This window comes from Lasioglossum baleicum, chromosome 10 (genome assembly GCF_051020765.1).
Source record: "Lasioglossum baleicum chromosome 10, iyLasBale1, whole genome shotgun sequence".
NCBI classification, from domain to species: domain Eukaryota; kingdom Metazoa; phylum Arthropoda; class Insecta; order Hymenoptera; family Halictidae; genus Lasioglossum; species Lasioglossum baleicum.
In genome coordinates this window covers 5665980-5688264 of record NC_134938.1, presented here as the reverse complement: position 1 = coordinate 5688264, position 22285 = coordinate 5665980, and the positions used below count along the sequence as shown (strand labels likewise).

The 22285-nt window shown below is 44.9% G+C and overlaps 2 protein-coding genes across 11 annotated transcripts in view; one reads left to right on the top strand and one right to left on the bottom strand.

Moving 5' to 3' along the window:
* Window positions 1-22285, bottom strand: part of Hnrnp-k (Heterogeneous nuclear ribonucleoprotein K) — a 137990-nt gene that overhangs the window by 15945 nt on the left and 99760 nt on the right. The gene's annotated exons all lie outside the window — the stretch shown is intronic.
* Window positions 2740-7798, top strand: LOC143212901 (cytochrome b5). 3 transcript variants are annotated; one of them, XM_076432215.1, is made up of 2 exons: window positions 2740-3011; window positions 6763-7798. In XM_076432215.1, the coding sequence occupies exon 2, from the start codon at window positions 6793-6795 to the stop codon at window positions 7183-7185; it is 393 nt and encodes a 130-aa protein (XP_076288330.1). In that variant the 5' UTR covers window positions 2740-3011; window positions 6763-6792; the 3' UTR covers window positions 7186-7798. The 3 variants fall into 3 exon arrangements, with proteins under 3 accessions (XP_076288330.1, XP_076288331.1, XP_076288332.1); XM_076432216.1 differs by lacking the exon at window positions 2740-3011 and adding an exon at window positions 3059-3322; XM_076432217.1 differs by lacking the exon at window positions 2740-3011 and adding an exon at window positions 3454-3717.

Below are 22285 nucleotides of genomic sequence, written 5' to 3'. Positions count from 1 at the left end.
CGTCTCGTTTTCCTTCCACGTAACATCTCTCTCTCTCTCTCTCTCTCTCTCTCGTTAAACAAAATTTAAGGAAATTATTCACTTCGCATTTGCATGATTACGACAGAGATATAATTACCCGTTCGCCTGTTGCATAAAGGTATACTATTTTCACGAAAGCTTTTTAAACCATTCGCGAACGGCATTTACGTTGTGAAAATATTTTGTTTCTCCGAATTTGTCGCAAAAACTTAAATGTCCCGCCGCGAGATTCGCATTGTCGGATGATCGCGAGGAGAATGACATCGGCCGGCAATAAAGTCTGATCCACATCGGACCAGAGACACGGTCAGCGCATTCCATACGCGTCGAATGCAGTCGCATGCGGCTATTGCAGTGTCTGCATACGATGATGCACCGTTGCCGATCAATACTTCGACGAACACACTCATTTCGCGTCGCCAAGGTCCTGATGGAACCCGATCATTTGCAAAACGACAAACAGAAAAAAAAACGTGGTAAGAACAGAAGGATCGACGTAGAGTCGGATGAGAGGAGGGAGGCACGAACCGAGGGGAAAAACTTACCCCTTCTTTTAGACACACTGCCTACGACACGCGTCACGTGATCCGGCAGCGGCGTAGAAGGGGAAGGTAGAGTGGGGATACAAGTCACGATCTGTCGACACTATATCGACGTACCTCGGAAACCGACGAAACCTATTCTCGCGGGACCCGTTAGTCCGTCACCGGTTTAAGCAAAAGAAAATTACAACGCGTTCTTCCCGCGAATACCAAGCTTTAGTAGAATTTCTGCAGTCCCGACAGTAAACTCTACTTCTTCTCTGCAAATTCCTACTGTACAAGCTCTGCCACTTTGTTCTTCCTCGAGCAAAACCCCGTGAACCAAACAGCCGACATAACTCGTCGATTAGGCGGGTCGTCTGTTACACTGGGTAATTCGTGTAACTGTAACCGACTCTTTTCTAGTTGAAGTTCGAACAAAATGTTAATGTTTTTTAACTTTAAACGCCGCTCCTTCGTGTAGAACTGACCTGGGATATTATGGACAGTAGATAGTTAGTTCTAAAACAAATTTATACCTTTAATTTTCATTTGAATGACAGAAAGAATGAGATAATTGAACGCTTCAGCACTTTTATCTGCGAAATGAGACCATGAATAAACCATTTTTACGATTAGATATTGAGCGTGTTCAATAGCCTCGAGGACGAAGTGTTAACTGATAAATAAGGATATCTATACAAAATTTTACAAAGTCATCGGGAGACGTAAGCTGCGCACGGTTATCAAATAATAACACGTTGAACTCCGTCGACGATGTTGTCGACGTGACTGCGTAATGTACAACATACACAGCCCGGGCTGTTACCGAAATACGGATTTCACCTACCGTTTATTATTGTAAGAAATTGTTCGTTTACTCGTGGATGTGAACGAAGCCTGAGACTGGCGAAACGGGAAATTCGAGTCGCTAGTTAAATTGTTAGGGAAGGGATTGGACTCCGAAAAGTTGCACGGTGATTCACGGTCGGATTACGACCGACATTTTTCTTTAGTACCGCGAGTAAATTTTGATGAAAACGGGAGCAGTCGTCCGGAGGGGACGTAGAAATTGATTATGTCTGACCTGCGCGGTGGATGCGCCTCTGATAAGATGCAAGGACGAAGATACGAACGTTCACGCGATATACCGTAACTATCTGAAACGGTTCGAATTTTCAATATTTGTCAGATTGATTAATGTTACGCTGCTGCGCGCGCGTTTTACAATGCAAATGTTACGAATCGCTTTGATCGAGACATTAACCCTTTGCAGTCGGAGTTCATTTTATGGATATGAAATTGATGTAACACCTCCTCCAACACTTAAATGTTTGGCAATTGAATAATGGATTGAATAACATTTTGAATAATGGTGGAGCGACTCTCTGAGTCACCACTCGGAGTGCTAAGGGAAAACAGCCAGTATTGTGCCATTTTGAGATACGAGGCTGATCTTTAAGGTCCTAATAACTATGACAGCGGTGCAAGTCAAAATTTAAAAAATAAATGAGTTTATACCGAGTAGATAAAATTGAAAAAATTAAAATCCGATCCCGTAATTGACAGCGGTAGTAGGATCAGCGTTAAACGGTCCGACCGATCAGATTAATCTCTGACAAACGTCCAAAATAATCGCCTATACCTGGCCCGATCAATCTCGACGCGTAATTAAACATTTTTGCGGCGATATTTATTGTAACTCGTGTTTATCAGATACTCTCATTAATCCTGAAGTGGCTGATGACGTGTCCTTGGCTTCGATATACATGGCAGAATTTTCACGATCATCCCGGAAGCAGGTCAATTTAGTTACTCGAGCCAATCTAGCTTGCCCGTGGCAACACACGGCGCAACTAATATATTTCGTTGGTAATGCTGAAATTATTTTCCGACAGGATTGAACCTAGTCAGTAAACAATAATGTGGATCTTCGACTCCAGTATCAAGTATCAAGGACAGTGTAACGGAGTCGATCAAATGAAAAACGATAAAAAGCAAGGTAGCAATTCCGTGATCGGCGTATCCACCGGCAACAATGTACATATGTAACGAGCGGGTGTCGCGCGTCGAGTGGGAGCCGAAGATGATAAGAGGCACGTGGTGGGGCAACCTCTAGAGGGGGCAAGGATAAAGCTGCTACGGCATGACCTGAATCGTAGCAGTGTTTGTGCCAGTGGTGGCTCGCGAAGAGCCTGTTCAGAGAGAGAGAGAGTGAGAGAGAGATAGACAGAAGGAGTGAGAGAGGGGGGTGAGAGAGAGAGAGAGAGAGGAGAGTCCGCGTTGATTCGCTCGTTCGTGTTTCTTTCCCGCCATTGATCCTCCCTTCTCCGCCGAGCCGGTCAAAGAGCGCACAAAGGAATTCTAGAGGATCGACCGCCAGTCAGTCGGGCCACGATATATCAAGAGCGAGTGCGTTTCCAAGCCGTCACGTAGCCGACGACGACGAAGACGAAGACGAAGAAGAAGGTACGTGAGACGTAGCGCGGGTGGTGACCATTTCGCTGCCGGAAGTGAACAAAGTGGACAAGAGACCGTGACTTGTCGACATGTAGCGACGAATTCCAGTCGCGAGATCCTCGAATTCCACTGGTTGGCCAAAGCCAGTCGAGAGAGAGTATAGTGGCGCTCCGATCGACAACGGGCCGCGTCGACTCGATTCATCTGGTCTAACGAGAGCTTCTCGGCCGTTCCCCAGTCCTCCATTGTCGACATCTCGCAGCTACGAAACTGCCATTGTAGCTCTGGAACCGAGCACTACCCGACTTTCTTCAACCGGCGTGAGCGATACACACAGACACCATCGAGAATCCCCCTTTTTTCGGGATAATCCCCGCGTTCTCTATTGAATTTCAAACTCCTCCGATAACCAGCCTATGTTTGCTATCCTACGGCGTCACTATATTTGCTTCGTCGATCGCTCAAGGCGAGTGTTTGGAGGCCAACGGAGCGTTTTCTTTGTCCGAACGAGTCGGGAGACGCGTCACGCGACGACGGAACACGCTTTCGTTAATATATAAATACGCCGCTACGTATTTCATACGGGCCTTGCTCATTTCGTTCGTGCATAACCGTCGGAGCTGTTAACAATTACCGTTCATTGATGGAGAGGTCTGCAAACTCTAGTTCAGTTAGTCGGAAGTAATGTTGTGACGATTGACACCAGGTTCACGAGGTAAAAGTGGCGAAAATTTATCCGAAATGAATGTCGAAGAAGTCCGCGTCTTTAGAATCTCAATGATCGTGAACTTGAACCCGCAAACCTACTGTTCGGTGAAGCAATACGCCGGTCGCCGCCGGATCACTTGGAGATAGGTTAACTTGAAAATTAAACGTTTCTTCCTAGCTAGAATATTTCCATTCTCCATGATTTTTTTAATAGTGTTATACCTCGTACCACTGGTCGGCAAACAACAATAGTTAGATTTCTTCTGACAGGCAAATTTCTTAAATTTCAAATAAATCCAGAATTGTACATTTAGATATAACACACCAACCGATTGAACATTGCACTAAAATGCTATTGCGTTAGAATGAAATAGATTCATTTTAAACACTTCATTCGCACTCAAGTAGCCGAGAGCCGCAGTTTGCCAACCACTGCCTCTACAATACCTAAATGTTTGGCGTCTTCGTACTCGTTCACACGGGTCCGCGCGGTCGAACAATCGAAAACAAAAATCGCACGATTTCCGTGTCTGAGCGGGCTCAAATATATCGCGCGATCTCTGTGGCAAAGTCTACCGGTCTAAACAAACAACAGAACTCCGCGTCCCGACATTGAAACATTCGCTAATAAAAGATGCAATGTTTGAATTTCGCTTGCCATCCGATGGCCGAGCTAGTTCAAGTTCACTCTGTAAATCTAGCTGTTTGTTCTGTAGATACCACTATCAGCGTTGCGTAACTTTTGAACCAACAAGTTCTTCGAACTTATAGAAACGTGGAAATTCTCCTTGATTCGGGATACATGGTCGCTTCGATGGAACTCTATTTCCGCGTCTTGTGTAATTAACCTCGACTCTCTTTTATCAAGAGAGACCTTGCCGACTACTTCTTGCCACGATTCTGCACGGTTTGCTATAGTTCGTGCTGAACACAGCACAGAGAAAGTTCGATTTCGTAGATTCTGGAGCAAGAATCAAAGATAATGGGACTCGCGTCGCGGCTAGAAATGCGAAGAATCGTCTGACAACGAATCCCGATTACGCAATGTCAGGCGACCTCCGCGTAATTGCGATCCATGCGTTCCCGCCGCTTTCGACGTCTTCGAGAAGCTAGATCTGGCGCGTGCGGACTCTCTCGATCGTAAAGTGAATTTTTGCGTCGACTTTGCTCTCTTTTTTCGGCTGTTTGTACACCTTGCAAATTCGTGAATTTAACGACCGGAGATCGGCGATAAAATCATCAATTCATTTTTCATGATGACCACTGCCGAACAATACTTTCAACGACACGATAAATATTCACGTTTCCGCTCGCCGGTGAGCCACTTTGCAATTTTATTGGTCCTACTTTTCGCGGAAAATTATTCTGCGTCGACGATTGTTTGAATATTTGCGAAACGAATTTGTTACCGGAGGCTACAAGGATACTTCGCTCGCGTTTATTATGATATATGCGCGGCTAATCGTAAAATAAGGGTCTGAATATTAATTGGCGACGAACACCTTCGAGATAAGGTGATGAATATGAAAACGGTGCACGGCTAGGTCGGTGGGTACGATACGATATATTTAGACAAACTCCTCACATTTGCTATCAGTGTTCGTTCGTTATCAGCGGCTTGGACGAGCGCGTTACATAATAAAATGGCCAAGTCCGTTCTCGTCGCGAATAAACCATCCGCGTAGAAACAATAAACAGATTCGCGATGAAGGAAGATCGGCAGCGAGGATAATGTACCGCGTATCGGCTATTTATCGAGAGAAACCTGCTGACTAACAGAGCAAACAAGATATCGATTCGCCGGCAATCGATTCGACAACCGGCGAACGCGGAATTAACTCTGATCGATACCACGGTCCCCGCCCACCTGCCCCCACTCCCTCAAAATCGGATCCAATTTTTCGCGCAGTCGACCTAATTGTTTTCCAGTTGCAAATTTGGTCGATCGAGAGCTAACTTTGAATTGAAACGCAAAAATATAGCGTTTCAAGCGTCAACAGAGGTGTCGACTACTCCCGCAAATATTTATTTCGCATCAAAGATAAAAATTTACTTACGTCAGAGTCATATGTAACCAGTAGCCTGTGAATCTTTATGCATTTATGGCTTATTAAGGTTTTCAGAAAATGCTGTAATATAAAATTTGAATCTGCAAAATGATTCCATACCACTTTCTCAAAATTTGTCTATAAAAATTGGAGATTGCATAAACATCCGCAGTCTGGTAACCAGTAATGTAGAAAGTGGAGTAACCGAAGGTTAATGACAACTGAAAAAAGAGGCTGTCGATTGAAAGTGTGATTACCTCTAATCGAAGAGCGCGATCACAGAAAGTACGAAATCGAATCGATCATTACATTTTAATCGGGAATCGGATTGAATTCTGCTGAATGGCGCTTCTACGTCGGAAACATTGGTATCTCGTGTATTCAATTTGTCAGCTTGTTGCAAAAACAATGACTTGTCTTTTCGTCGCGAATACCCGCGGATCATGCGCTGATTAACAATCTCCATTTCGTCCCGCCGATTGAATTACTTAATCCCCCCGGTGTTGCGTCTGATAGGGTACATGCACGTAATCCGCGGAAATTAGTAAACGGAATAATTAATCTGGTGGCTTTTCTCACGGAGTTGTTCGAGTATGAAAAATAAATTTAGTTCTACCTCTTCCTTTCTCGAGAACAGACTTCGCGATGACGATTATGACAGTTACCGTGACGTCACTCCTATTATGACAGATATATGTAGAGGTGTTTCGTAATGTCGCTCTTTCGAAAACGTTCAAAGAGACGAACAATATAAAATTCGACAAAATTTCGTAAGGCTGTTCCCATTAAAAATAGGATTTTACTTCGTGCCAATTTCTTGAAGTTTGTCTATAAAAATTGAAAATTGCACAAACAACCAGTAATAACAAGTCAGACTACACAAGGAGCATCTGAATATCTAAAACGGGATACATATACTAAATTTTAAACTTGTGTGTCGAACATTTAAAACGCAGAATAAATTTTCTTAGTCGAGAACTAACGAGAACATTTTCGATCCGCAGGTTCACCAGGCTTAGGACCAAGACGGAAGGATGAGCGAGCAGAAACAGTACACGAGGAGCGAGGTCGCGAGTCTGAACGGCAAGGAGAAAACCCTGATAATCTTACACGACAAAGTGTACGATGTCACGAGCTTCCTGAACGAGCACCCCGGTGGAGAAGAGATCCTGTTGGACCACGGTGGCAAGGAGAGTTCCGAGGACTTCGACGATGTCGGCCATTCGAAGGACGCTTTGGATTTGATGACGAAGTACTATGTCGGCGAGCTGGTCGACTCCGAGAAGACTAACAAGTCGCCGAAATCGGGTTGGTCGTCGACTTACGGTAAACCATCGGCGCCGAAAGAAGAGGAAGGGATGAACACCATGGTCCTGGTTGCCGTAGTTGTTATTTTCGCCGCCATCTTGTATTACGTGTACTTATAAATCCAAACGGAGGCTAGGGCTCGGGCCCGAAAACGTACGCGTGGTTTGTCTAGCCTGCTATCCGAGGCCTCCGACCGACTGATTGTCTTTCTACTTTTTTCTTTCTTCTCAACGACTGTGGTTGCACACTGTGGCGTCCGCCTGGGTCCGTTTTGACCCTTCCTCGTCAAGTTCCCCAGATCGACAGGACTCTTTGAAATACGTCGTACCATCCGAGAAGATATTCGAAACGAGCGTTCGGTAAAATATTGCAAAATTGCATCGATTGTTTTCTCGTTTTTATGGTCTTCTCTGGTTGTACAACGATCGTAGAACCGTCCCTGTTCGTCGAGCGCCCGTTTTCGAAACGCGACAAGAAGCTCGAGTGACAAGAAGCTACGAAATTAGGCGAAGCTTTCGGATAGCATAGTCGAAACGCACCGAATTCGAAGGACAAACATTGTACAAAGTGTAGGAACCGATGATATGCGCGTATCGAACATCTGTGCGTCGATCCTACGAACCATAATCTTCGATCAACGGAAACACGCGTTTGTTTCTTGTTATTTTGTAAAATAGAGCGGGAACGGGCGTGCTTGCTTGAGAAGCGTTAAATACATGTATTTCAATAGAACGAGTCGCTGCTTTCTTTCTCATCGAATCAACCTAGTCACTGATCGCTAGACTACGAATTTTATGCGTTTGCGATAAAAATTATTACAAAAGTGTATCGTCATCGACTTAGAATTATTTAAGGAGAGAAACGAATTTTTCGTCGATTCCGGCAGCTTGTTTTGATTGATGCAGAAAATATTCATTCTATTAATTATTTAGAGAAAAGCTAGGAAACGTTTACTACGAAGCAATAGTAAATGTGTGCGTTCAGTGGTTGTTGCATCCATTAATCATTACGTAATTGTTTCGCTGTACTTTCTAAGAATTTCTAAATTTTGCGTCGACCGTTTTCCCGTTACGCAAACATTCAGAGATTAGTCTGGAAGTTATTTAAGTTATTTAATCAAGTTTTTCATTGATGATTCTATTTTTATGTCCAACTATTACCCAACCAGTCAGAAATTTAAGAACGAATGAACGAAGACAAAATTAGTTACTTTGAATAAGTACCGTCCCAAGAGAAGCAAACTTCAGAATCTGAATCTGCTAATGAAGGCGGAAGACGACTCGGTTGCACGCAGAACAGTAAAGAAGAAGATCAATTCGTCGGATCGGAACGACAATTCGAGAAACGTTGGCGGCGTTTGACCTGTGCTCGAACCGCAGCCTCCCTCCACGGTCCTAATCGTTAAATCAGTCGTTCCCAAGCGAATCGTCAAGAAGAAAGCCGAGCAGGCATTTGCATCCGAATGGCTCGCATCGCAAAAGCCTCGTTATAAGTTTTCAATGAGCGGCAGCCTCGGGAAAGCGACGCGATCCGATCGATACGATTCCTCCGCGGGTCTGTATCTACTCTTTAGACCCAGAGAGAGAGGAATAGGACGCCGTAAACCTCGCAAAAGGAGCTCTGCTTTTCCACCACGAAATTTCGCTAATGCTACCAACACTGTATAGATTCGACCGTCCAATGCGGATCCTGGATGGGGATGTAGATCAGTCGTGAACGATTAATCGAGTGATCTTAACGAGTCGAGGAAATTTTGCGAAATTATTTTAGAACATATTTTTAATTTGTCACCGATAGGAAACTGTAAAAACATTGGAAATTAATTTTATTGGTTGTATCCACGAATTTGAAGCCCACCCTTGCAATGACCTCTTAAAAATTATTGCACGTTTTTTAAAAATTATTTTATAGAACAAAATGAGGCTCGAATTCAAAATTCTACACGAAAGTGTGAAGACCTCATGGAGCACGTTATTTTCACCTAACCTTGGCATAACACCTCATTCAAAGTTGAATAACACGGTTCCAAAAAATCGTACGGCAAGTTTTCTCACGTGATTGCAAAGGGGAAGCTTCAATCTTCAAGTTCATCGTGAATTTTTTTAATATTTGCAGAGTCACTTGTATCGAGCTTGGGCAGAATGACGAAGTCTTCAAGCGTTAAAATGAGGCCATCATTGTTGCACTATCTTTTTTTCACGAAATGATCGCTTCATTTAGACTCTCTATTGGATTGAGTGTATCTGGCGAATCGCAATCGGACTCGCGCCAGCAGCTTCCGATAGTGGAGTGTCAATAGTTCAGCTGATAGCTGTTCAGCGAGCGTGGCGAAACGGTTAAGCGAGTTGAGCTCGAATAACATTTTTGGCTCGGTTATGCGCTCGAACGCTGGCAAATGAAGGTCTGCGGATCGTCGTCGCTAATTGGAAAAAGATCGTCGATGTTAACGAAACGGGCCGACCGTCGGCGTCAACTAGACCGGGAGAATTTAACAATGCGCGCGTTAGGTCGCTGAAGGGGTCTACGGAAAATCGAAGGGAGACTTTGGATGGAAGAGAAACGACCGTTTCGGTCGTTCATACGTGTCCCGGTTGAATGGCGAAACGCCGACGAGCGCATAGAAAATACCCTGTAATACGTACTCGTTCGTATAACCATTTCTTAGAGGAGCGTCGTGAATACGAAACGAACCACCAAGGAACTCGACCAGAGACGCCGTCAAGTCGGCTCGATTCGAATTGAATCGCGCTAACAATCGCGTAATGCACTCGTCGGGACTTTGCCGTTCGCGAAACAGGAAGACGGTACACGTGGCGATAAGTAATTGAATTTCCGTCGAATAAATAGAGGCGATTCTTCGTGAATCGCGAACGTAAATGGGTTCGATCTCTCCTTTACGAGACGGGGAGAGGAGAACTTTCCAAAGAAGAATAATTGACGAGAAAGAGAGAAAGAGCGATGCGGAACTAAGGAAAATCGATCGAAATACTAGATCGATTCTTGTGTCTCCCGTTGAATCAATGCGTCCCTCTCTCCAGCCCTTCTCGTCTGTCTCCGTCCAGCGTGTTTAATAATGCCTTTCAACCCTTTGCGACACAAAGAATCCTCCGTTCGTCTTCCGTTGATCGAGAACAAGCGACCCGTTGTTGATTGAATACTTGACATCGATCGAGGAAAGACCGCCTTTTATGTCGTGCACTTTGTTCGCCGGGTAAAGACAGCTCGAAAAAGGCCTGCATTCAAAATCGTATTCATAAATACTGTCTTCCGCGAGAGGGCAGCTTTCGGGTCAGTACGGTCTCTTGCGATAGCCAGGCTCTTGCACGGGAATCTTATTGTGCCAGGAATTAACTATCGGGAGAGCACCGTTCACAATGGACAAATATCAACTTTCACGTTGGTGTTTTTAGCAGTCACTCTGCGTATAGTGTAACCACACTCCAGACTAATAAAAAAAACTTTTCAAAAACCACGCTTAGATTAAAATGCACTAAATATGAGAAAATCATATTTTTAGACATTGGTGACTATAAGTAAAAGCGTGGAGCGCTGAACTATATTGACGTAATCTCCGTGGGCGCTCCACTCTTTTATCTATAGTCACTAATGTCTAAAAAATTTATTTTCTCATATTTAGTGCATTTTAATCTAAGCGTGGTTTTTGAAAAGTTTTTTTTATTAGTCTGGAGTGCGGTTACACTATACGCAGAGTATATGAGTATACGCAGAGTTATGCCAGATGTAAAAATCTTTGAACGTAGGATTCGTGATTCATTTAAATCACAGAGATCACTTACAATTTTCTCTCCAAACACAAAAATATTGTTGACATTATTAAATACATGTTGATATCTAATCTCTCTCAATTACTAAACATTTAAGTATTGTACGAGATATTATATCAATTTTATATTCATACAAAGAAAAAAATTAATATAAAAATGGAATTACTCTCAGGTCGGAAGAAATGTTTAATTTTCGAGTTAAAGTAGTAATATTTAACAGTCTGGAGTAAAGTGGAAATTTATCTTCTTTCTCTTAATACGTTCGATAGGTTGAAAGTAATACAACAGTGTTATTAAAAATTCTTCTAATATTTTTACTATTTTAAACAAGTATTAACGAGAGATCGCAGTGAAAAAAGTATAGCGTGGGGGAAGCAGAGGGTGGGCAATAGGAACGAAGGAAACCAGGATGGAGGAAGGAGAGGGTGGCGGTTCGAAGAGTTCGGTTGACCGACGAGCGGAAGTGGGCGCCGCGAGGAGAACAGATGGCGGTCGATCGGGCAGGAAGGGTATGCGGCTTTTCACATGTGTCACCCGCTCTGCCGGGTCGGGCCGGGTCGAGTCGGGTCGGCACGGTAAACCGCATCAACGAGAAGAAAGTAGGACCCGCCGAGACTGGCCGGAAGTCACGCTTGCGATGATTAACCGCACGGTCACTTTCTACCGGAAGGAGAGAGAGAAAGGGGAGGGGGCAGAGGGATCGCGCGCACGTGGATCGGCCAACAATGGCGCGAGAATACGGCAATTAGCTGCGGACCGAGGGAATATGCACCGCTGCACTCGATGCACTCGCCACAGGTGTCGGAAAACTCGGTGAGCGCGCACTTTTGTTCACGCAACACGGTCCGCGGTAATTGGGCGAAAGCGAGCCCACTTCACTCGAGTACATGATCCTCGCTGATCTTCGTCCTATTACGCAGAAGAGCACCGCTAATTTTGTTTTATTAGAACCCGTTACGAATAAATCAATGTCAGTTTAAAGCGTCCGAAATACCCTTGAACACCGATCTCATTTATGCAGTCCACCCTGAAGAACTGAAGCCGTGATCAAAGAGTTATTAAAGGCACGACGGGTCGTTTGCATTAATTGATGTTTTTTCGTCCGCCTACTCAAATAGCCGGCACTTATTCCCTCGCGATAATTAATTTAAAAAAGAAAGAATCGAGCAGCTCAGACAGCTGGCAGCTGGCTCCAAACCGGTCGAGAAAAGAAAACGCAAAAGAAGACGGACGCGCCGAGGTCGGGCACCGGGTACGAGACTCCGATCATTTCTTTTCGCTTGATCCACCTAACTTTTCAACGTAGCTTCTACTCTGATTCTTGATCATGATCGCGACCTCACTTGTGCATAAGCGTTGCTCCGATACTTCGCTAACGTACCTCACGCTTTCTATTTATGTTTACGCGTCGGCTCTACATATATGCTCTATATCAAAATTCTATGATTCAATTCCGAAAGTTGCAGAGAAATAATGTAATTACTAGACTGCGGATCTTTATGGAAAATAAAAAATGTTCGCATTGATTGCAGGACACAGGAGCCAAATAAAAATTGTATTCTTCTTTTAATTATCCGATTAAACTAAAACGAATAACATTGATGTCCTGAAATATTTTTAACATGTCCACTGCTTGAAATTGTACGTGCCAATTTATGTCATAAATGCATAAAATCCTCAGTCTAGTAATTACGTACACGATACAATATATTGTATATTTTACAAGACCTTGATACATGATCTACTTCTGCGAGCAATATATTCTTTAATATTTGAAAAAAAATATACGTCCGCAAAGATTTAATGAACAAGATTTATTTAGTCTCACTAATTAATTTTAGCATCTCGATAGAATTCTCTGAGAAGGCTTTATCGTTGGTCGACTGACAAGAACCGAAGCTCAGGTGGACAGAGCAGATGGCGACAGGTGCGCAGAGTCGACGGGTTCCGAGACGCCTGATCGGAGTCTTCAGATACGATTCCGATGCAAAGGTGCTCCCGCAGCCGATGTTCGTTCTAGCGTATAATACCTCGGAGCAATTCGAGTTCACCAGCGTCTAACATTTTTCTTGGAACGCGAGGCACGACGGCTGCGAATTCAGGGACGTTCCCGCGCGTCTTCAGCACGGAAACAAGCGAGCAAGGAGCAAGCTCGATGGCGGCCAGTCTAATATCGCTAAAAGCTTTTTAATAAACAGTCTTTAAGCACATCGGTGCGGTTGGCTGCTTAAGTAAGAGTGTGGTAGGAGGGCAAGGTTGAATCGCGGGGTTGGTGGACGTCTTCTCGTCGAGAATCCCACTCCTTCGAACGGTAGCCAATACAGAGTGAGAGAGAACAGAAGAAATCGAGGAAGAGGAATCGAGGAGTGGCGCGAATAACTGGGGGAGGGGATGAAATTAAACGCGGGACGGTTAGCGCGGGGGGGTTGCGGCGAAATAAATAGGAATTAGACAGAAATTACGGCGGAGTGGACAGGGGATGGTAGAGGGGTGGAAAGCTTCGCGAGGACTGTTTGTTGGCGGCCGAATAGGGGATAGGGTTAAATGAAGAAGGCGCAGGACAAAGAGGGCGCTGGAGCGTGATGGAGAAGATTCCTCTCTCGGAATCCTGACACGAGACTAAAGAGAGCGCGCCCGCGCGCGACGGGATAAAAAAAGAAAAGGCAAAGTAACTAAGAGAGCTGAGGGGAAGGGTGGGGGGGTGGAGCGTCGTCGTCGAGCAGGACAAAGAGAGCCAAGGCAACCGTGGAAGAAAATCATAAGTGCGGAGAAGACGAGCGAAAGGACGAACCCGACCGAGGGAAACGCGGAGAGAGTTTACCTTTCGCGAAACACCGCCGTAGGGGACCGAAGGGGGTCGAAGGGAACGCGGATGGATGGAACGTATGAAAATGTAGCCTGCGAAAGGGGTGGCGGGTGAGGCGGCCCGCGGAGCAAGAGGGTCGCTGTGTTTATTTTACGAAGTAGCTAAGACATACGATATTGTCCCCGGCAAAGTGGTCCGGGGGTTCCTTTTTCGCATCTCTACCGTTCCTGCCAACCGCCACCCCCCGCCCCGCCGCCGCCGCTTCTTTTTAACTCGGCTACCACGGCCCCGACAGCTTTTCCGCGAAAAGCATAAATTGCCGGCGAGAATTATGGCGAAATGACACGCGAGATCTCGGTTCGCTTACCTCTCTCGCCTCGACACTCCGCCGCCCCTTCAACAGGGGGTGGACGAGGAAAGAGACGTCGAGGTTTCACGTGAGCCGTTTGAACTTTGACGCCGCGACCTTCCGTCACGAGTCCGCGTTATGCAATTATCACGGGAGAAACGCGGAGACGATCACGGACACGATACCCGGATTATCGTCGCGGGCCGTTGCCTCGAGGTGGGACGCACAGTGGCTCGAAACCGCGAAAACACGAACTCATGTCGAATTTTCGATGTCGTTGATATTTTAACTAGTCACTCAGAATTTATTTCCAGAGCGTTGATGAGAGTGAAAAAATATATTTGTGATTGGAGATAGTTTAAATCACTAAAATAAATTACTCTAAAATCTGGTTCTACGTCATCAGATAACGTAGTTCGCGTTTTTCACGGTTTCGAACCACTGCGGAACGAGACACTAGCCGCGAAAATCGAGGAGTTCGACGAATCCTAATTCAGGAAGAAGGTCTACTTTAGTCGTGCTGCTAAAATTACAGTCGATGGACCAATCGGTTCGTTCCCGAAGTACTCCGAACCCAAATTGCGATCGCGTGCACGTTTTTATGAGCTTGGGAAAATAATTCTGTTTCAATTCTTGCATCGAAACAAGCAGAGACACGCGTGTACGTAACGCTTTCGCACGGAAGAGGAAGCCGATAACATCGACGCGGGCCCTCCCGTGAAGGATGGTCGTAAAAGGAGCAGTTTCGCTCGTTTTCTCAACACCTCGACCGGAAACGCAACTGGGAATCCGCGGTTGCCCACTTCTTCGGCTTCCATTCCCGTTCATTTGCACGCCGAACTGCCACCTACTCGGATGATCATCATCTTCGTCGAGGCAAGTTACACGAATTCCACGTATTCGGGTTAATTCGAGTTGTTAACCGACTGATTTTCCGATCGAATTACCCACAATCATGCGCTGTTAGAGGCAAATTAGACGAATCTAATTTTCACGAGACGCTGCCGCGGGAACGAGGAATGCAGCCTACGTTGATGTAATTGTGGAGATTGCAATTGTCACAGATACGTAAATCGGGGCCAAGTTTATCATGCAGATGCGATTTCGTTGCTTCAAGTTTTCAGTAGAGAAACTTTCGTTGCACACTAATTATTCTTAAGACACTCGCTTACTACAAGGGCAGTTACAGGGTGAGCACGGTTCAATGGAATTACGAAAAAATTCATAAACGTTCTAGCCAACAGCCAGAGTTGAGCAAAAAATTTCGAACAAGGGCAGTTTTTTCCAAGTGGGTTTTTAAATCAACTTTATTCGAAATTTTTATTTAAATAACATTTTTGCCCAACTCTGCCAACAGCACACACGACGGTGAATTATTTCAGAATTTTTGGCTGCAAAATCGATTTTGTAAAAAACCCGGAAGCATGAAATTGCCGATTTTATATTGGAGAACCAGAATAAAATACGGAAATGCTATTTGAATAGACAAAAATACGAAGGAAGAGGGAGGAAAAGTTAAATAGAGGTTAATGGAACTGGAGGACAAATTGATCGCAGACTAGTCATCCTTCCATTACGGAATTGAACGACACCCTTTCGTTTCTATTTCTGTGTTTTCGCGAAAATCCTCGTGGAATAGCGGAGGCATTGTGCCACGCCACGGAAACCGAGAAAGCCAAAACCATCAGAGAGTTAAAAGGAGCAACGAGAGACAGAGAGAGAGAGACCCGACAACGGGACGGGTAAAGCATGGCCCGTCCAATTACAACCTGTTTCGCGGAAAACTTTTCCGACCCGAGGAGTCGCGTCCAACAATAACAAGGGAAACAAAAGGGAGGGCGAAAAGAAATCACTTAAGAACTCTCCTCTCTTTTGACCGGCGAACTTCCAACTACGTAACTTCAAAACCGACCGAGACTAAAACTGAAGAAGAAAAAAAGAACGCAAAAGTTTCGAAAAAAAATCCGTTCAAAGTTACAGCAAGATTACACGGGACTCGCGTGCTTCGTAAATCGTCCGCGAAAAGATTTACACGTTCAACCTGTTAGGATTTATAAGACGATCTTTCAAGTACTTATACATTTACAGTTTCAACAATGTTTCCACCGCTATGAGTAACGCGTAACTCGCGTGCCTTATCGGCGAGCATAATCGAGCCGTTTCTATTCACCTTGAAGTACGTCCAACGCGAGCGATGGGAGGAAAAGTTGCACGATTAAAGGGTTAAACGACGAGCCACGGAAAACTCTAGCTGGTGGAGCCGGTGAAAATAATGAAACTCAACGAAGAGAATGCAAAAACGAATTCAAAACGACGTAAAAAACTGGAAATTATTCAGCACGTGCTAGCAAGTAGCTTGTACAGCGGTGCATAGTCGAGAAGACTGAACGATAAATATCGTTCAAAGATGATATAATATGTGTTCCAAAAAGGTAGAATAATTTTCAGAAAAAGAGGAAGAATTACGTACCAGAGGCAGCGAGAAATCCTGGGAAACACCGAAATCCGGTTATTGTCATCGTGTGCACAACAAGGACGATAAGCTCGCGTATATCACGAGGGTTGAGGATCGAGGAAACACCGGCCGAAGGTAGCACACACGGAGGACAAGTCGAAGACCCTCTCGCGCGGACGACCGGCCGAGAACTGAAAAGGCAGAGGGTTCGAAGGACTGTCATGCGCCCCTGATTCCGTTTCAGCCGCGATTCAGACTCCACCCACTTTCATTCATCCACGAAGGGAATTACCCGCGGCTGCTTTTCATTATTCAGGTCTTAACGTGCAGCTTTGCATCGGTGGCTCGGGCCAGCCTCGTCCCTCCCCCGGGAAAAGGGAAAGTTGCGTGGCGTGCGGTCCGTTGGAGAGGGGACGAGGGTTGGACACGCGTTTCCGGCTGGTCCCGAGTTTCCGAGAACCTCTCATCGGCTTGTAATTTCCGAAAATGTCCGAGTTAAGCCGACCGCAAACCATTCCGCAAATGCTAATTCGTTTGCGTACGAAACCGGCGAATTTTTCATCAATTTTTTCACTTCGGAGATCAAGCACACGTAGACAGGAAGCGGAATCGTCTCTCGAGGAATCCGTACAAGAACTCGAAAACTGCTGGTAGGTTTTCAAAGGTTGTCGATCGAAGTCGAAGGTATCCGTTTCCAAAAAAGGAAGCCGGGGATGGACGCTAAAGTCACCTGGCCGGCGACGGTGTCCGCTTACAAAGGCACGGAGAGCATTCGAGGAAGTTGGCGTGTCCCTGAATGCAGGGGGGAAAAAAGGGACGGAAAATTGTAGATAAGGGGCGACGCGTTTCCTAGGGCCTGGAGGGGCCAGGGGGAAATCGGAAGGAGAAGGTGCGGGCACGTGAAAAGCTCCTGTTGCCGCGTGTCACGACGTCCGGGGAGGAGGCAGCTGCACCTGGCGTGGCAGCTGCTAGAAACCGTCCGTTACCTGGCTCGCTAGCACCTGTTCGGATTGCGTGCCGCGTGGACCCTCGAGAACTGCCCATAGCAACACGTGTTGCCCGAGAGCCCGAGAAAACCTGGAGGCCCGCTATTAAAGAGGCCAGTGGAAGCGTCTGTTTCACCTCCGCGCCAAAAGGACGAAGCTACCTGGCCCTTTGCACCAGTGCAACTGTGCCAGGAAGAATGGCCTGCCTGCCGGCCGGTTTTCGAAATTTTGCCCGGCGGTTTTCTCTCCTGGTTTCACCGGGTCGTATATAAAGAACGTTTACGGTTTGTACTTTCCTGCATACTAATCATTACAAGCATACATTGTTGCATTGTAGAAAATGAAACTTCGTTTGGCTTCGTGTCCCTCGCAGTTTTTTCTTTCGCGGACACAGGCGTTTGCTATCAGACGCAGACAAAACACCGGCGCCACGTAATAAAGGCATCGCGTGTGCATAATCATCCGGTGTGCTTTCTTCGAATTAATTTCGAGCTTCCCGGGAAGAACGGTTTTAATTTTGCGTGCGCGCTACCCACCCCCGCCGTGTACGCGACGCCCGATTACACGGGAACACGGAAAGTTCATCGGCGACGACGTAACTCACGGAACTAACGCATCTGTCACGCAGAATTTCATACTAGCCTTGGACGCCTCTTCTGGGGTGGTAGCCCCATGTTGGTACTAGGTAACGTTGATTAGGTAACTAGATGTCGTTGAAAGTTTAAAAAAGTGTGTCCAGCTAGTCAACTTGCGATCCCAATGATCAGAATGTTTTCGAAAATTAATTTTTCTGAAAGAGTGCATATCTCTTGCTATCCAATGTTTATTTACGCGGCTTTGAATGCCCAGAATATTTTCGAAAATTAATTTTCTGAAAGAATGCATATCTCTTGCACTCCCAGGTTTATTTACGTGGCTTTGAATGACGAGAATGTTTCCGAAAATTAATTTTCTGAAAGAGTGCATATCTCTTGCTATCCAATGTTTATTTACGCGGCTTTGAATGCCCAGAATGTTTTAAAAAATGTTTTGAAAGAGTGCATACGTTGCCATTAAAGGTTTATTTGCGTGGCTTCGAATAACCAGAATGTTTCCGAAAATATTCTGAAAGAGTGCACATTGCGGAATATGACGGATACACACCCATAAAGTCTCCCCTTTGTGTCTCCCCTCACGAATCCAGTTTTTGCGTTTTCGAGACGTAGTTTGTAATAATCGGAGCCCATGCAATTCTAGTGTACGCACATGCCTATTTAGTGAGTGTATTACTACATTTGAATTGGAGCAGAGTCTGCACCCTTAAGCGTGCACGCACCCGAGGAACCGGCTGGCCGCGTGTTCCATCGGGAAAGTGTGTTTTCACACGCACTGCTACGCGCATACACGCGATGCTCCCCCCTCAACAACGCCATCGCGGTTGCTTTGAAAATTCGTTCTTTTTTTCCGATCGACAATTCCACGTGTGCAAGTTAGATGTTCATCTAGACCCGCATATTGACTGCAAAGCCTCATTTATTCGAACCAATTACTGCTAAACATGACGTATGCGAGGTATTGATAAAGAACTAACGAGCTTCAGTTCGAGGAATATCGCACCCCTAGAAGAATACTGTTCTGGAAAGGTTCTAATTAAATTTCGTTGAATTGTGAAGCGTCTATTGCAATTAAAGTTATCATTAGATTAATTTTCTCACTTAGTATGTTTGATAGATTGAAAATGATGTAATAGTATTTATAAATTTTTCTAATGTTCATAAATGCATAAAATCTGCTGTCTAATTATCATATTTGGATATCATATTTTATCGAGAAATGTCCCAAATGTCTGGCCGATAAGTGTCCCAGAACTATCCCCACTTCTGCGGGGTGTACCCCCTTGAGGGGCCGAGAAACTCGGGAGGCCTCGGTCGCCGAGAAGTACGACATCATACGGCTCGAGTATATCGGTGAGACAACACTAATCCAATGACAAAACTTCTTTATTTATCATTATTTTTTTATGGAACTTTCACCAACATATTCGTGGCATTTTTCTAATGAAAATAATATCAAACATGATATAATTCCGATGATATTTACTTGTGTAATGGACGATGAAAGCTTCGAACGCAAGGAGGAACAGCGTATGGGAAGTACTTTGTCTTCTGTCCTTCTTTGCGTCGAAAACTTTCGTCGTTCATTACACAAGTAAATATAATTGGGATTGTATCATATTTGGTATCATTTTCATTAGAAAAAATGCCACGAATATGTTGGTCAAAGTCCCATCAATAATGAAAAATAATAACAAGAATTATTTTTGTGCTTTTTGTCAAGATCAGAAGTGAAATTTCATTTTACCACGTTTTTATTAGCTCGCTTTCTTGTTTGTTTGTCCGTTTGTTCGGTGGCAAATTTTGCAATTGATTCTTTTATGTAGAATCACCCCCTTTTACTGGGACGTCCGCCACGGGCCGTATAGATTGATCGACTTTGAGACTGTTGTGTTAGGGGTTGATGTTCTGTAAGTATAAGGGGTTGATCGAAGAACATATTCGAGCTTATTACCCAGAATCGTATCGGCGCGAAACAACCACTTGCCATCGTGTTTCTCGTATCAAGAAAATCAGTGGGGTAAGAGGCGATACGCGGCGCGACGTGCGCAAACAACCAGGTTTATTGCTTCGAGTGGAGAGGCCGGAGGTGTATATCCCGCAGCGGGGATTCCGGAAGGTATCACAATAAACGAGACGTAGCGTCTCTCCAGCCGAAATACTCGAAATATTGCACGCGTTAAGGGCGCTCGAGAGAACGCCGAAATAGCGCTGCTTATTGTTGACAGAACGCCAGGGAGAGGAGTGAACGAATACGAGAGAGTGGGAGAGGGACTGATCGGCGACAGTGTCGAGCACGAGAGAGGGTGGAAAACGAGGAAAACGGATCGGGGAACCGCGAGACCATTAAAGTTGAGATTAAGTTCACAGCCGAGCTGACACGTCGCTCGTCAGACCCCGTCCTCAAAACGCGGCAATGCTCTTCGACTTTCCTTTGTTCGGGAAATTCCGCGAACTTGCCGAAACCGCGACCTTAATCGAGGAAAACGGAAAAGATCAGGGCCAGCGCGGAACCGTCCGAAAAATTCGCCAGCGTTACCGGTATAGTTGCGGAGACATCCTAAACGCCCAGGGACGAGTATGTATCTTTTGTTCGGGGTGTAAAGAAATTGTTTCAAGCAACGTCAATTTCAAGGTCATCAATCTTTGATAAAAAATTATGAGGAAGTTTCTTCATTATCGAACTGATTTTCGAGACAAAGAAATAATTTCTCCATCTGACGTAAACTCCATTTGACTGGGGGATGGAAATATAGTACGAATAAAATTAGTTTGATAATACAAAAGACTTTACCATAATTTTCTAAAAGAACTATTGAGTTTATAACAAAAAATTGTTAACCTTTTGGCCTTGAAGTTCAAGCTGATTATTTACCTTCGAATTAGATATCTACGAACCCTGAAGGCTTTAACCCCTAGCCGTATCGATATCTTTACAGTTACAGTGACTAAAATTCCTCTAAAATGTCGTAGAAGTGAAAAGAAAATTTATCTCAATGCTTAATTCGATCAAATTTTATTCCATTTGAAAAGAAAGGTGTACCAATCATATTTGTTATACTTTGTTTAAAATCTTCGTGACGAGTGTGCCTCGTTAAAATACGGCAAGGGGGTTAGATACCGAAATGAAAGTTGACTTTTTAATTTTTGCCCATTGTGAACGAGGCGCACATATACTCTGTGAGAGAAGAGAGATTCGGAGACGGGATAAATACCCTCGGGATACAAATATCGTATCGAGGAATGGATCGGAAGGGTTGAGAACGATAACCGCCCCTTTAAAACCGTTCCGAGAGCAAGGCGAAGGTAGAGAGGGATGAAATCTTCGTGTTACACGGGAAAAAAGGAATCAATAAAGTCACCCCCTCCCAACTGCGAGTCGAAATAAAACGAGCGGCGACGTCGCCGAGTGGCGGTGCCACGTCTTCGTCCCTCCGTTGGTAGAGAGAGGAGAGAAGAGAGAGAGAGAGAAAGAGGAAAAGGGGTCGTTGGCGCGCCGGCATCGTTTGCAGCGGCCGCTTTCATTATCGCCGGCGCACGGTTTTCTCCGGTTTTTCGCCCCGATACAGACCCTCTCGACGCGTGGCGTTCCCTCCCACGCAACTGGAACAGGCTGAATCGCCGTTCACTTCAGTCCGAATATGTCTCGCCCCTACCCCTCCCTCCGTCTCATTACTTCGGGAAGTCGCGAATTCATTTTGCGCACCGATACAGCGTCGTCAACGTGGGCCGGAAGTCGAGACAGTCTCCTGATTTGTTCTTTCAGAAATGTTAAAATTGTAAATATGTTTTTCGACTGCGACAAAATCGTTAAGGGATGAAGTCAATGTGTATTTGATTCCTGTTTCCCGCAATAAATGCAGGATATTTTTATTTTGCATAAAAATCCGCGGCCTTGTTGTAAGAATTGTAACCCTGCGGGGTGCAATGAAGTATAATCAAAATTTTCGTGACACTAAAATTTACATTTGGAACAGATCGATAAAATTTTTGTTCGACTAACTGGACCAAGTAAGAAAACAACCTAGGGACATTTGCACTTTATTTTAAAAAGTTAGTTCCCATGTTCTGACGGATATTACACCCTGAAGGCGTACGAAATTTGAAATTGACGAAGAGCAACGCGTTTAAAATTTAATTTAAAAAATTCAAGTCGAGAAAAACTGTACTTCGTTTATACTAACAGCTACCTTGTGCCCACGAGGTTCCACTGCAATAGTTTTCCTAGCAGACCGCCGACAACCC